The sequence below is a fragment of the Castanea sativa genome, chromosome 3, assembly GCF_040712315.1.
Source record: "Castanea sativa cultivar Marrone di Chiusa Pesio chromosome 3, ASM4071231v1".
Taxonomy (NCBI): domain Eukaryota; kingdom Viridiplantae; phylum Streptophyta; class Magnoliopsida; order Fagales; family Fagaceae; genus Castanea; species Castanea sativa.
This window is the reverse complement of record NC_134015.1, coordinates 40,283,477-40,299,219: the sequence shown is the minus strand read 5'-3', so window position 1 is coordinate 40,299,219 and position 15,743 is coordinate 40,283,477. Positions and strand designations below refer to the sequence as shown.

Sequence of the window (15,743 nt, the reverse complement as noted above, 5' to 3'; positions counted from 1 at the left end):
GTCGTCACCCCGCTTGCCTCTCCAAGTAAATTTTTTCCCCACATATCCTAGGTCCATAAAACCACGGGCATCCACGACCTTTCTAAACTCTCTATTGTTGTTTCGTTTCTTGGAGCCCCTTCTAACTTCTCATATGACAATAGGGTTTCATTGAAATCACCGGCACACATCCATGGAAAACTGTATTTCCAATGAAGATTTCGAAGTAATTCCCAAGTATCATGCTTTCGACAAGCATCTGACATCCCATATATACCAACAAACCTCCACGAATCATCCTTCCCTTTATTGACGCTAACGTCTATATGGTTGAGGGAAGATGACTCCACGTCAATCTGCGCTGAGTTCTTCCATAACAAAGCCAGTCCGCCTGCCTTTATCACTCTTGGAACAACCCACTTCTCATCAAATTGTAAATCATCACATAACTTCGTCAGCCTATCTTCATCTGCCTATGTCTCGACCAAGAACACAACAGCAGGATCTTGCGCTCGCATTATTGATGCAAGCTTATGAACTGTGCATTGGTTCCCAAGCCCCTGCATGTTCCAACATAACCAACTCATTGTTCTCGGCGGGGCTGTTGGACCGCCTCCACCGTTGTAAAGGGATGTGACTAAGAGACCACGGGTTTCTGTGTATGATGCTTTGCTTCTGGGTGGTCAAAAGAAGAAGCATCAATATGACGCTTTCCCAGATATGCGTTGTGAACAAAATCATCAGATGAGCTAAGGGGCCAAGTAATCTTAACCCACTTAGCTATGGTCTCACTCACCAGTCCTGACTTCATTATCTGGGCTTTTTGAAACTGGCCTAATGGGGATTTTATTAGGGTCTAGTTGTTCCTCAGCACCACCAAAGACAGCCCCATCATTTTGAATATCCTCATGCGTATTCAAATCCTTGGATATGAGCTCCGAATTTATGGGGTTGATCATTTCCTCATTACTATCCCATTTTATACTCTGGAAAATAGGCGTTGAAACCGGTTTGTTTGAATTCAAATCAGCATTAATATTTGCCAAGAAATCTACACCTTCCTTCTCAGACTGATCCAGTAGCTAGCATGAGCCTTTCATCTTTTGTCTCCGATTGGACTTCTTTGAGAAAACAGCCTTCTCTTTAATTTTCTGTTTCTGTGATTCAAAATAACCAGGCACATAGACAATGTTTTTGTTCAAAGAATAGAAAGGAAAGGCTCTAATACTAGAATCATACCTCCTATCCTTCGTTTTGAGAGTACCATTAGTTTGAATCCAGGCTTCGCAGTCCTTGTCGGCGTGATCTAAGCAGCCGCACCAGTAGCACAAGTTAGGTAGCCTCTCATATTTAAAGGCCACTCACGACTGTTCACCATGATCTAGGGTCACTACCCTACCACGACAAAGAGGTTGAGTAACATCCACTCTTACCCGTACCCTCATAAACCCTTGTCCTCCCAAGGCAGGTCCCCTTGGCATGCTAATCACCTCACCAATCATAGAACATAGCTCTTCTGTTGTAGCTTGGTTCATGTAGTTAATCGAGATGTCATGCACTTGGACCCAAAAAACCGATTCTTTAAAGGCCAAGTCACGCAAGGGAAGGGTTTTATTATAAAACTGGAGTACAATAACATGCTTATCAAAGCTCCAAGGTTCATTGTGTAAAACCCTATCAACATCGGTTTTATTATCAAAGATAAACAATAGCTTATGATCACTAAGGTTTTGGATCTGAAAACCATTCTTAGATCGCCAAATAGGATTGAAAGTGCGAGCTACTGCTTCCACATTCAGAGTTCTAGGCATGAAGAACTTCACCACAATCGAGAACTCCTGGGACTTATGTTGTGCCTGGAATTTGAACTCACCTCCTTCTCTATCTGAAAGGGATAGCTTGTTCCAACTATTTGTGATGTCCTCCATAGGAAAAACTATCAGAGCATACACACAAAGTGCTCACTATTTCCCAAAACCCTAAGAAACAAAGCCCTACAAGCCTTGGAAGTAAACTAGTTACTCCAAGGATCCAAACAATACTCACCCTTAATTCTACAGTCTAAGGCAAACAAGGTAGGAAACCCTAAAACCCTTAGAGCAGAGAAACCCTTCCTTAGACATTACCTTCCTTTCCAAGGACCTATCATAAGTCAAGTCCTTTATTCAATGACACAAAACTATATCAATTGAGTTAATTAAAACCCATAGGTATGTAAACATTCAAATTTTCAAAACAATATTTGATGAACTCATATTTTATTCGTTTCGTCCATCTTAATGGACGAATCCAAAACACACGAAGATAGCCGTTGTAGAATCAACGCTCTTATTCTTAAATGCCTTATGTTACTCAAAAGTAAAGACGATTATCAGTTAACCACTGAAGTGAAGATAGCTATAAAAGCCTAGGGACAGCAGAACCAAAGAGGTACACAATTTCCATGCTTTGAACTTCTAAATTACTCTCTCATTCAAGTGATTCCATTGAGCTTGATCTGACTTAGTGCCTGTTTGTTTCCACTTTCCCAGCCCAAAATGCGCGTTTTGAAACCGCCAGCCCAAAAAGCCCGTTTGGATAGGTTCAAAAAGCAACTTTTTGTTAAAAGTTGTGTTTTGGATTTGTGAAGAAAACCCGCATTTGCAAAAAGGAGCTAAAAGCTGCAATTGCAAAACGCGCACAAACACGTTTTCTCAAAACAAAAAGATTACCGTTGGTGGGTTTTTTTTTCCTAAATTGCTCATAGTTTTTTTTTTACTCAAAAATCACAATGGTAACAACAGAACATTCTTGATCTTTTCTCTCAAACATCTCTAAATTCAGTCTCAATCAAACATTCACAACAGCTACATTCACAACAATCATTTCTCTTTAACATCTCTAAACTCAAGCATAATCAAAATACAAACTCAAAAACACAATCTTAAAATTAATCAAATCATTCAACGGTGGAGCATGCAATCGCTTGTTCTTAATTTCTCTGTTTCTTATCATTGCTAGAGAGTGTTCAAGTAGAAATAGAAAACGTAAAAGAAAGAGAGAGCTAGAGAAAGAAAGAGAGAGCCAGAGAAAGGGAAAGGGGGATCCGAAATGCACTAGAAAAAGAAAAAAAAAGGGTAGATAGAGATGGGAGTGGGGTAGGTGTGTGGTGGAGAAAAAACCAAGAGGAAAAAAAAAACGTATGTGGTGGAGAACATGTCAATTGATAACTGTGATGTATCCATCAAAAAAATAAAATAAAAAATAACTGTGATTTTACATGGATGTAATTACAACTTATTTTTCATAACTATGATGTTATGGGGTATGTGGTGGAGAAAAAATTGTGGGTACTAGAACAACTCATTTAAAAGATAAGTGTTAATAAAATTTTATTTTACAAAGATTAATTTTAAATTAGTATTGTGAAAATATTGTAACATTTTATTATATTTCTAAACTTTTTAAGTTAGTGCTATTTTTCTTTAGAAAAAAAAGTACTATTGATAAAATATTTTTATAACAATTTCATAATAAAGTTTACATAGTAAGTTGTTATTAGTTCTCATCTAGACCTACTAGTGGCATTTTTTTTTCCTACCATTAACAACTTGTTATATAGACTTTATTGTGAAATTTTTGTGAAAATATTATGTCCATAACTTGCATTAAAAGAGGTAATTAAAACAAAAAATTCTTTTTATATAGATATTGTCATTTTTAGTAATTTACCCGTCAAACTGCCACTTTTATAAGTGCTAGCCAAACACTCAACTTTTTCAAAAAGCACTTTTTAACAGCTTTTACTAAACACTCATCCTTTTGAAAAAACACTTTTTCATATTGCACTTTTTGAAAACTCCACTTTTTCAAAAAACTCAGTTTCAAAAAGCTGAACCAAACTCACTCTTAGTCATCAAAGAGTTTTTAGCGAACACCATCGGTGTTCTCCATACTTGTTTTCTATCTTATTACATGTTTGTTCTAGACCACACGAATCTCATTGTCCACCCGTATTAACGAATGCTCACTTGACAATTTCTTACATAATGGATATCAATAAGTTTTTTTCAAAGAAAAAAATTATTAAATTATAACTAAACTTCAACAATAATAATTAAATTAAAAATCAATTTCTCCTTTCCCAATCGCATATTTCTTTGACAAGGTTCACCATAGAATGAAATCTATATACAACCTAGTTCATTCTCTTAATACATCTGCTAAGTGCTAAGAGATTATTATGACGAACCAAGTTTTGATTTGATTTTTCTTTTTCTCCCATTATTTGAACAGTATAGTATAGTTCTCGCTAAAGAGATCGTAGTCGCTAAAAAGTAAATAGACATTATTTGAAAAGTAAATATACATTATCGTTTTAAAATATACCAGAGCGGTTTGAACGCATTCGTGGAGGTGGCCGAGTTGGTCTAAGGCGCCAGATTAAGGTTCTGGTCCGAAAGGGCGTGGGTTCAAATCCCACTCTTCACAATACTTTTGCCATCAAAGTGAAAAATGCCACATATATAAGAAGCCTTAAGAAGAGCTAATTTCTTCGCCATTATTTGAATCCTACTCTGATTTTCCAAACTGCTTTTTTTCCTCTCGGTAAAATTACTGTGTATTCTGTTGAACAGAACTTCAATCTTACGGGAAAGTAAAAATGTATGACCTGTTTTACTTTCACAGATAATTATTCTTGAGGAAGTAGGTAACCACATGCAATCTTGTTTATTTTACCCAAGGGGTACTTCAAAGAAACATTAAAAACAGTTGATTTTCAAAGGAAAGAGATCTCTTTCTTTAACAGCTGGAAGAGAAACCATGAACATTGGAGAACTTACAAGTTACAAGGACTAATCAAAACAAGTCCAGATCAACTCCCTTTTCTATTTTTTGGTTTTGCGCCCACTCATCAATATGCTAATGCCGAAGCAACTCCTCAGGCTCAAAATTGTGACCCAAGATACAGTTGGGTATAGTGTGCCAACTGGGCTTTACACAAGCACTGCCACATTCTTAGAAAGGGATTATAAGAAAAGCATGAGATTTGACCCTTGACTCACTAATTACAGTTAACCAAGTTTAGATGTAAGTTGCTACAGAAATAATGCTATGCACTTATTAAAGTTGGTTTGATTAATATAATTATCCAAACCCAAAAAATTGATACATAAAATGATTAGGATGAGTGCAAAAATGAGTCACGATAAACTTATTAAATGATACAGCCTACGGCGAAATTTAACATGAGAACATCTCCAACTCCAATAAACTCAACAAGTCCTAATTGGCTAATTCCATTTTAGCTCTGTTTTAGGTTCAGAAACTCAGGCGGGCTTTGGCAGCCATTATGTCTTCCTGACCGCTTCTACTCCATTGTTTTCATTTGTTAGTTCTGGTATCTTCAGTACAAAATCAGGTGCATAAACTTCACAACTTCCCTACATCTTGTCCTCAAGTATCACTTGTCACCTCTCAAAATTCTATATTCTAGGGACAAAAATTTGGTGAAAGAAAGAGAAAAAACAAACTCAAAAGACTTGTCTGATATTTATGTTGATTCTTGAAGTTCGGATATATTCTAAGAAACAAAGATCATCTCCATGTGAGAATTGCAACTCTATGGGGGTGATTTCAGCATGTTCTTTATCTGTGAAGATCCGGGGCACACCTGTGACAAGAGAAAAGGTAGATGTCCAATGAGGCCTTTTAGAAGAAAATTGCGGGGAGTTAATAATCATAGAGCAGCTAGATTAACATACATTTTGAAACAAGATTCTCAATGCACCAATGAGATATAGCACAACTAACAATCCTATATAAACAACTTACTAATATAAAGAATTATAAAAGTGAGTTTTTAGAAGAGCAGTAAATGTGGCATGAGTATGCCACACAATGGAGTTTTTCCCAAAAAATTAACCGTATTGTTTTACTCTTTATATATATATAAGATAAAATTTCAACCAATGGTATTCGTTCCATGATAATTGCTCTTTATCATTAGGCCAAGACACTAATAGGAATTTGATGTAGGCAAGGTTTAAACCCTAGATCTTTTATTCAACGATAATAAACTTTACTAGTTGAGATAACTAGAACTCATAATAACTGTAATTGTTAGACTTGGCTGCAAATTACTGAGATAAAAAAGTTCTTGTCACTCATGAGCAGCTTTTTTCAGCCCTCTACATCCCTGAGATTTCCTTAGGAAATTTGATTTTCTTAAAAGGATACTCTGTAGATCAGTTGTGAATTTATAAATGATGAAATCATTGCTTTCGAACATGAAAGCAGCATAGGTTGTACAAGTAGAACACAGAAGCATAAGTTTTTTGCAATTATCAAATCCTAAATTGTTTCCTAAACTCTGATTTACCATCCACTAAAATATGCAGGTTTTTTTTTTTTTTTTTGTGGATAAGTCCCTGAAAATATGCTTTCTATTGAAGTTATATGAGAAAAGATTTGACGAACTTCAAAATGGATAAGAGAAACAAGTATCATCCACATGTACTCCAAACAAATAGTCTACTAGCTGAAAGTTTACCCTTACCGTGAAAGCATTCTCTTGCATCTCCAGCCATTAGAACAATATCACCACTCCGAAGAAACATTGCCAATGGAGGATCCTCTCTAGACTTTCCTCCCAAAAGAAAAATAGCTTTGCAGCCCAAACTGAGGAAATGTAAAAGATGAATTAGGACCTAACATGGTCTTGGCTCTTTTTTTTTTTAATAAGAGAGAGGCATAGAAAGATACCTCATGCTTACTATAGGTTTACTCCAATCTGCTTCCATGTCATCAAGGTGGCCCCCAAGTGTATCACCTGCATGGGAAAAAAAAGGATTACTATAATGAAAAAAAACAATTTAAACTTTCTCAAATCAAGATATAAATTTTTTTCTTCAGACTTAAAGAGTACCTATCCCAAAGTAGTTCACTATTGCAGCTTCTGGCTGGAATTGTTCCCCCTTAGGCATTGCTGGTGCTGCCATTCTTTTAGCCAGTTGACACAGAGCATCAGGAATCTTGTTATGTGGGAGAGATATATTATAGTTCCTCTACATAATGAACATAAATAGGTTTATAAATTCAATGAAAATAACCATGGTCCTTATTTTGTTCAATAGTTTGCCTGCACATGGTCCAAGCCATCATTCCATTAAAAAGATTTAGCTGTAAGCAAATGAATTTTGATTACTCAAACAGGATATGACTTTGACAAAATCCATATTCTATGTGCTTAGGACTTATGAGGTTAATATTGTCTCTCTATATTCAAATAAAATGTTTATTACAGTTTTACTAAATTATAAGTCTAGATGGAGCCATTAAACTCAGATCAGCAGATACAACATTGAAGCTTCACCACCTGAGCTAGATGCCATCTCATTGTGACAACTGCATATAATCATGAAACATGCATAGAATGAGGTGCATATTTTCTTATAGAGTTTATTTCAGCTTAATGTTATAACAAATTAACAGACATTCTATGCAAATGCACCATACAATTAAACTTTTGATTTAAGTACTGTCTAACTCGAGCACCTACATTTATGCATCAAGTATAATTATTCTACAGAAATTATATTGATCTATAATCTACTATACCAAATAACGTAGTATAAAGCATTATGGACATTGCAATGATAATTACTTAAAACAATGCAAAAGAAAATTGACCATAGAACAAACAAGTAAAAACATAGGTGGGTAAAACACGAAAATGGAAAAATAATATGAAAAATAGGTCAGCATGTACCTTCGACCAGTCAAATTGCAAGCCAAGGGTGCTCCAACGCAACTTCCGCAAAAGAACAGAGGCCAAAATTGATTTGCATGTATTTCCTCTTGAAGACACTGTATGTCCTTCATAGAATTCCCATCCATGGACATCTCCATTGCTGTCAGAAGGATTACATTTGGAGTCCAAACTAGTGGGACCATTCCCTTCTTCAACCAATACTTTCTTTTCTTTTGCAGCAATGAATAAGTCATTTATAGGACCATAAAATGCATTGTGATTCGTTCTGTTTGGAGGTTGAGGGAAGGTGGTTAAGCTCTCCCTTATCCATTGGCATTGTTCTTCTATGCTCAATGCTCCAGGAATAAAATAAAACCCTGCATTGCAAACGGCAAAGTATAATTTTTATGTACTACAACATGGGATGGACATTTTGCCATTAAAATAAGATTCCAGCCATTAAAACCTCTCTTAAAACCCAATAGATAGAAAACTATTTTACTTCAAAACAGCCACACACACACACACATATAGGATTAGGATCAAGTAACACTTGGTGTAAGTCTTTGCATGTAACACCAGTCCATAACTTTTTATAGAATTAATATTTTGAAAATCCAACCATAAGATTACAGAATTTCGTTGTTCTTAATATGCTCGCAAATTTCGTGCTAATTGGACGTTATTTATCATCTAATCCACAAGCTCATTTAAACATCTTGAAATTTAAACATTTTTATAACGAGTTGGTAATTGACCTCCAATCATCTTGATAATGTAACCCATAAGTGTATTCGCCAAAATACTCTTTCCATGAAATGCTATGCAGTGGTGTGTGTGTGTATATATATATATGTCTTACTGAAAAAGAATAACAAAGAAATTCTTATAATTGCAAACAATAGGAAATTAGTAATGTAGCCAAAGCTCTTATTGAACTGATTGTGAAGTATGAAGACATTTGATTTATAGCTGATTGATTTACTAGTCATTCAATTCCGTCGCCACCAAAAACATGAAAAATTTTGCAATTTGTATACTAAAATAATAATAAATAATTTTATAGCTCGGAATGAAGGAACTTATTATACCAGGGCGGTTTTCCAAGGAGAAAACTGGAAAATTGAAATCGCATTGAAGAGAGAGAATTCCAGGCGGAAGGTCACCGCTCTGATTGTAAGATTCTAGAATGGATTTGAAATCGAGGACCTCAGATAAATCCACTGGTTTTGGTTGTTTTTTCCTGAGAGAAAGTGGTCGCAAAGCTTAAAATAAGACATGTTTGCAAAGCAAATTGATGGAAGAGAGAGAGAGAATTGAGTACTTTTTGGAGGATTTGGAAGTGTCATCGTAGTATAGCTTGTACTTCTTCTCGGCTTTTCTGAAAGCGGTTCGCTCGGAGTCGTCGGGGACTTTCTCCGATCCATACATTTGACCCACGCCAATGAGTTCAATCGATATTTGGCGAGCAAGAAGATGGTGGGCGTATACAACTCCAACGGAAAATTGAATTCGGAGGGTTTGACTAGGGTTTCAATTTCATCAAGACGGAACGGTTCATTTTTATTTTAAGCGAGTTACACGTTTTCTTCCTAGGCTATCACCGGCTTACATTTAACTCTTTAAATTATTAGCTTAAAAAAAAAAACTCTTTAAATTATTAAAACACTCACACGTGTTTTTAGCAAGAGATTCTTATTTCAATTCTTGTCTCCTCCACTTTACCTTTTATTTAAATTCTCACATATTAGGTCTCACTTATTAAAAGATAGTTTCGGACCTTTCGGCCCACAAGACATGGCAAAATGGTCGGGTCGGATCAAGTCAGGTTGACCCATATTTTTCAAACAAGTTTTTTTTTTTTTTTTCAATTACAAAAACAAATCAATGACAACCTGTTTAGCGAAAATGAATAAAATCAATTAAGCAAATGAATTGCACTTAATGCCACTTGTTAATATCCTTCCAATTTTGACAGTTTTGAGCATGGCAAAAATTATTTATAGTCATAAATTTATGATGGAAAAAGTTTTCAATATTAATAGTTCACTGTCAAAATGCATATAATTACAAGTTTACATCTTCAAAAAGCGATAGATCTTAAAACAAACAAAACAAGTAAGTCAGCAAAGTAGCAAGTTATCGGTCTTCTTAAGTGCACATGTTCTTGTTGCATTTATAATAATAGTAAAGTTAGATTACTTAAAAAAATAAACTAAACTAAAAAATATTTTAAAAAAAACATAACATATTAAGTAAAGAAGAATAAGTAGACTACCTTGACCATTAAGCCATGATTTTGATTGTCTACCCTCCAACCTCAATCTTACATGTCTCTTGGATTTTATATAGAATTATATCTTTAAAAAAAATATAATAATACAAAAAAAAAAAAAGAGTTGCCTACATCTTTTTCACAACAAAATAAATATATATATATATATATATATATATATATATATATAAGGAAAATATTAATAGATGTCCTAAAAGTATTTATTAGTGAACTATTTTAGAAAAAATTTAATAAGAATAGAAAAAAAATATTTTTTTTTTTGATAACTTTTTCTATTTTTCATAAAAGTAGTGTCAAAACTTTCCTAAAATAGTTTGTTAACAATTTCTTTAAAAGTACCTATAAGGTCACAATTCACACCCGAACCCAACAGTATGAAGGGTGTAGGCTCAAAAAGCCCTATACAATGAAATTTGTAGAGTGTGATCTTGAAATCTAGGTTTTATGGATGTTGGATAACAAAAATGATGGGCTAGATCCACAATCTACATGCGACGAACTGATTATGTAATAGAAACTCTCCTCAGACGTAAGCCGAGGATCACTTGTATTGCTTTTCCTTGTCTTAAAATTGGATTACAATTAAAGGTGGTGTGTACAGTATTTTTCTCTTTCTTCTCTGATCCCCTTCCTTGAATGTCATTTCTTTCCTTTTATTTCATCCTCCTTCTTCCACATATGGCTCAGATCACCAATCTAGATACTTGTCCCATCCACCACCCTCTTGAAGTCTTCAAACAATGACTGTAAGGTTGATCACTACTGTTCAGTTGATCACTACTGTTCAGAGGTCATTTCTTCATTAATGCGGCCAGAAAGCTAGGTGCAGAGTCTTTAATGCGGTGATAGCAGCTTTCTCTAAGATATTTCCCATTCACTCTTTCTCTCTGTGTCCTTATGGAAAACATCTTCATCCACCAAACCTCCTAGAATGTCCTTATAAATGTCACGGCGTATAGTATAGTCTTCACTTCATATAGCCGTGGAAATGCCCTTCCTCGGACTATTTCCACCAACCTCCTTCCCAACAATTTGCTTATGGGCCTTTAAGTATAGTATCGTTACTACTCTTAAACCTTCCTCGGACAAATTAATCTCCTCGGATCAGGCCCAAGGCCAAGAACATATCCTGACCTTTTCACCTTCACAATAGCCCTTCGAAAATTCATTTTTCTCCCATCCGAGGAGAAAAGTGAAGTTTTGACTCAACATCACAGCCTTCGCACGCTTCTCAAACCGTTATACGTGAGAATGTCATTTCGCTTCTTTTGAAACTGCTCCTGATGCCTCGAAATCCATAACGTCCTTATTAATTGCTCCAAGTAACGCCCTGTCCTCCACGTCCAACGATGAGATGCATATCCAACGGTCCGGGTTTTCCCTCAAAATTTGAGCGGGATAACTTCCATTCAATGCCGCCTCCCATATATCAAAACGCCTAGGAAGTCGCGACTCAACTCATTACTCCAGAAATCAATCGAATCCTAAGACTCCCTCATTTTCTCTCCTCTCAAAAAGCTCGCGAAGAATAGTCTACTAATTTTTCCCGTAAGTTTTCACTCCTTTAAATTCTGTTTCTCCTCAGCTGTAGTCCTCGGCCACTAATTGTACCCATTCCCTTTCTAAATCTTCATTTTTACTCTAACCAAATGGGTAGATTCAAATGTCTAGTAGATACCGACACCGATATGGAGGGTTTTCGAGCCAAATATCGCATCCCTCAGGAAGTGAGTTTGAGATATTGCCCCTCAGAAGCCATAGCTGACGATAGGAAAGAAGGGAAAGTTGTCATTCCCATAATCACATTTTTGGAGAGTGGAATGACACTTCCCATGAGAAACATAACCAGTGAATATTTGCATAATCATAGATTATGCCCAGACCAATGTACACCTAACATGTTTAAAATATTAGGTTGTGTCAACGCTCTCAATGAGCAAATGGGTTTGAGACTCACATGGCACGACGTTGCCCATATGTATGAATGCCATAGACTTAAAGGCGTAGGGTATTACCTTAAGTCTAGGTCTAGCATTGTTAGGCTCATATCATGTCTTCCCAAATCTAATAAAGGCATAAAGGAAGACTACTTAATCGTCTCTGGGAAGTGGTACAACGATCCTCATTGTCCAGTCGAAGAGGGAAAACCAGGTGTGATTCCATAAGATTTAGGTCCCCTAGCCTAGGGTTTAGTTCCCCTGGCCTGGGGTTTAGTTCTCCTAACTTTATCATTTAGATCTATATTGTATCTTAGTTTCCTCTTTATTTGACGTTTATTGCTGATATAACCATATTTAGTTCCTCGGACATTTTTTCAGATAAACAGTACGTATCACCCCTTTTAAGCCTATCCAGCATTGCGGACCTCAATAGAGTTCTACGATCCAAGGTATTCGTGAGTGAAGACTTGCAGGTGAGGGCAGCCCATCTCATCATGGGATATGAACCACTATCGACTATCTTCCAAGATATTGGCAACGCGATCATCGTGGGTGACCAGAGATGTAGAAGGATAGACGTCTCAAAACTGGAGTTCCTTGCTCCACACGACTTGCCGGACGACCCTTCTGTCATCCTATACGTACGCCCAATAAAAGCAGTCCCTCCTTCGATTCAACCTGAGGCAACAGCCATCTGAGAAGAGCCCACATCTCCTCGCCTATCCCTTGAAGAGGAAATAGATCAGTTCCAACTCGAGGAAGCAGAGAAACCTTCAAAGGGCTACGTTGCCAACCTCTCCGACGAAGAAAACGAATTAACCGAGGGCTCTGGTATCAAGGGTTTCATAGTTGCGCATGTTGATAGCAGTGACGAGGAGGAAGAAGAAATGTCTCTACAACTAGGGAATAGCTTAAAGGACATTCTCGCCAAAAGGGGTAAGCAAGCCAACGTGAAAGGCTCTTCGGGATCTCAACCTCCTGCTAATCTCCCACCCCCTCCCCCTCCTCCAAGCTCCTTTATTCTGGCTCCCAACCTTAACAAGAAGAAAAGAGTGGAAGAGGTTGAAGAAGAGGAGTTGGCCCAAAAGAAGAAGCAAAAGCAACAAAAGGCGGGAAAGGGCCAAATTAGAGCCTCCTCTGTGGAAAGCAGGGATAGCCATGAACTGGCTGAGGTGCACTAAGCTCAAACCCACTGGTCACCTTCGATGGAGTTGGATGGGGCTCCCATTCCCCGCCACTCTTCTATAAGAGAATTTCAAAAAGGGCATGCCCACTATCTAGCTAAGGCCCTGGAACAGCCCATCTTGCTACCCAAGGACTTGGAAGCCTTGATGGGGATGAGGCAACCAAATCTCTTCCTGTCTCTGAAAAGGGACTTGGCTTTGGTATGTACCATTTTATTACTCTAACACTACTATTTACTTTCTGTTTACCCCTTTAAGCATACACACACCTTTATGTTACACTTGTCATAATGCACCTGTCTGTTATCCTTACGTAGGCCATTCAAGAAGTTTTTGTAGTGGAGAAGTGGATTGAAGACGCTCGGAACAATGCTAAGGTTGAGGCCAGCATCAGGGTCGAAATTGAAAAAGCTCTGAGCTTGGCCGAGCAGGAGAGAAAAGAGCTTACTGACAAACTGATGGAAGAGGGACAGAAGAGAAGAAGCGCCGAGGCTGGACTAAAGACAGCCGAGACGCAGGCAGAGATGCTGCACAAGCAGCTTCTTGACAAAGGACAAGAGCTAGCCATTGCCCAAAAAGATATTCTGCGCTTGAAGGGTGAGTTAGCTTAGGCCCAAGGGGCGGCCCGCACTATCAAGGAGGCTATGGATGCTGCTTCACTGGCTTCCTTCAATAAGGGGGTTGAAGAGACTGAGGCTCAACTGGTCGAAGAACTGGCTGAGGTGTGTAGGGAGTATTGCCAGCAGGTGTGGGCAAAAGCCCTTAATGTTGCAGGAGTCCCTGCTACCTCAGAGTGGATAAAGGCTAAAAACATGTGGATTCCCCTAGACATCCATGTGATTGAAGCCATACCTCCTTCTCCAACTGCCCCCGAGTCAGCACCTCCTACCCAACCTTCAACTATCCAGGGCTTTCTTTCACTCGCTAAAGCGTCTACAGGCTCTGACCAGGCTATGGTCCAGGATGAGAAGACCGAAAAGGGTCTGAACAAGAAGGCTGACCAGGGTGATCCTTCACTTGGGGCGAAAGACAAAGGAAAGCAAATCATGACCCTACCCGAGACCAAATCGGCCAATGCTCCCCTAATCATCAAGGAAGTGGCTCTTAAATCCAAAGAAACTGAGTCAAAAGGGGTGGAGGATAAAACAAAGGAAGTTGAGACAAAGTCCAAAGAGGACCCCCCATTAAAAACCAAGACATGAACTGCCTAGGACTCTCTCTCAACTTTTTGCCTAACTTCCAGATAGCTCTTCTTTATCATAAACTTATTATCGTTATTATGTCCTGTGTTTTTTTATTTCCAATGTAATCACGTACAATTATAACGACAAGTTTGAGATTTTGATCTTTAGTTCTTTACAGCTTTTATTTACTGGGAATGTTTAACTCTTCATCTTAACACAATTTGTATACATAACATTAATGACTTGGTATGTAAATGAACTAGGTAGGTCTCAACAATGCATTAGGTAATAACAGTAATCTTTCATGGAAGCAATTTCATTTCATGGACCTATGATTTCAGTAGATAACCTATATGTTGGGATTATACTATTTAAGGTGCAACAACAAACAGTTAAGTACATAAGAATGTACCTGAACCCAAAACAAGAGAAATATGGTCTGAGGCTAGATCTTACGTGAAACTTAGGCACAAAAGTAAATCATCAATCTCACCAAGGTATGTGGTCCGAGAGCTAAAACATGGCAATAGCTCTGTTTGATGCTTAAAAATGAACTGAAATGTTAATTTTCCCAAAGTAGATGGTCCGAGGACCAGACGTAATTAAGGTTCTGTTTTGCACTTAATAAAAATATCAATTTTCACAAGGTATATGGTCCGAGGATCCAGGCATGACCAAGTTTCTGTTTGATACTTAGAAAAATGAACTGAAATGTTAATTTCCCCAAAGTAGATGGTCCGAGGGCCAGACGTAACTAAGGTTCCGTTTAACACTTAATAAAAATATCAATTTCCACAAGGTATGTGGTCTGAGGATTCAAGCATGACCAAGTTTCTGTTTGATACTTAGAACAATGAACTGAAATGTTAATTTCCCCAAAGTAGATGGTTTGAGAACCAGACGTAACTAAGGTTCTATTTAACACTAATAAAAATATCAATTTCCACAAGGTATGTGGTCCAAGGATCCAAAAATGACCAAATTTCTGTTTGATACTTAGAAAAATGAACTGAAATGTTAATTTCCCCAAAGTAGATGATCCGAGGATCAGACATAACTAAGATTCTGTTTAATATTTAATAAAAATATCGATTTTCACAAGGAATGTGGTCTGAGGATCTAGGCATGACCAAGTTTCTGTTTGATACTTAGAAAAATGAACTGAAAATCAACGCAACACAATATCAACATAAATAAGATGGCAGACATGCCTTTCATTAATAATAATACCTTTGTAGGTTATTTACATTCCATGGACGTAATACAACCTTTTCATCTAAGTCTGCAAGATAATACGCCCTATGCCAGCTACTGAAGTAATACGATAAGGACCCTCCCAGTTAGGTCTCAATTTTCCTTATGCTGGGTTTTTGGCAGTACCTAAGACCTTCCTTAACACCAAATCTCCAGGGGCAAGTGGCCTTAACT

The 15,743-nt window shown here is 37.3% G+C and overlaps 1 protein-coding gene and 1 non-coding gene across 2 annotated transcripts; one reads left to right on the top strand and one right to left on the bottom strand.

Annotated features, from left to right (window-relative positions):
• The first annotated feature begins 4,368 nt into the window (after positions 1 to 4,368).
• TRNAL-AAG (transfer RNA leucine (anticodon AAG)) lies at positions 4,369 to 4,449 on the top strand. Its single transcript has one exon. It is a non-coding gene; the product is annotated as a tRNA-Leu (tRNA).
• Positions 4,450 to 5,054: 605 nt separating this feature from the next.
• Positions 5,055 to 9,299, bottom strand: LOC142627254 (DNA N(6)-methyladenine demethylase ALKBH1A). The gene is made up of 7 exons (XM_075801071.1): positions 9,036 to 9,299; positions 8,803 to 8,954; positions 7,730 to 8,088; positions 6,887 to 7,025; positions 6,724 to 6,790; positions 6,518 to 6,639; positions 5,055 to 5,632 (listed from the first exon to the last, which is right to left on the bottom strand). Exons 1-7 carry the CDS (start codon positions 9,140 to 9,142, stop codon positions 5,493 to 5,495), a joined length of 1,086 nt encoding a protein of 361 aa, XP_075657186.1. The 5' UTR covers positions 9,143 to 9,299; the 3' UTR covers positions 5,055 to 5,492.
• Between the last annotated feature and the right edge of the window lie 6,444 nt (positions 9,300 to 15,743).

Excerpts from the sequence above, each read along its gene's own strand:
- LOC142627254 (XM_075801071.1), bottom strand. The coding sequence starts at position 9,142 with ATGTATGGATCGGAGAAAGTCCCCGACGACTCCGAGCGAACCGCTTTC. Across the intron at positions 6,640-6,723 it reads AAACCTATAGTAAGCATGAG|TTTGGGCTGCAAAGCTATTT; the intron begins GTATCTTTCTAT and ends ACATTTCCTCAG. Across the intron at positions 5,633-6,517 it reads TGCAAGAGAATGCTTTCACG|GTGTGCCCCGGATCTTCACA; the intron begins GTAAGGGTAAAC and ends CTCTTGTCACAG.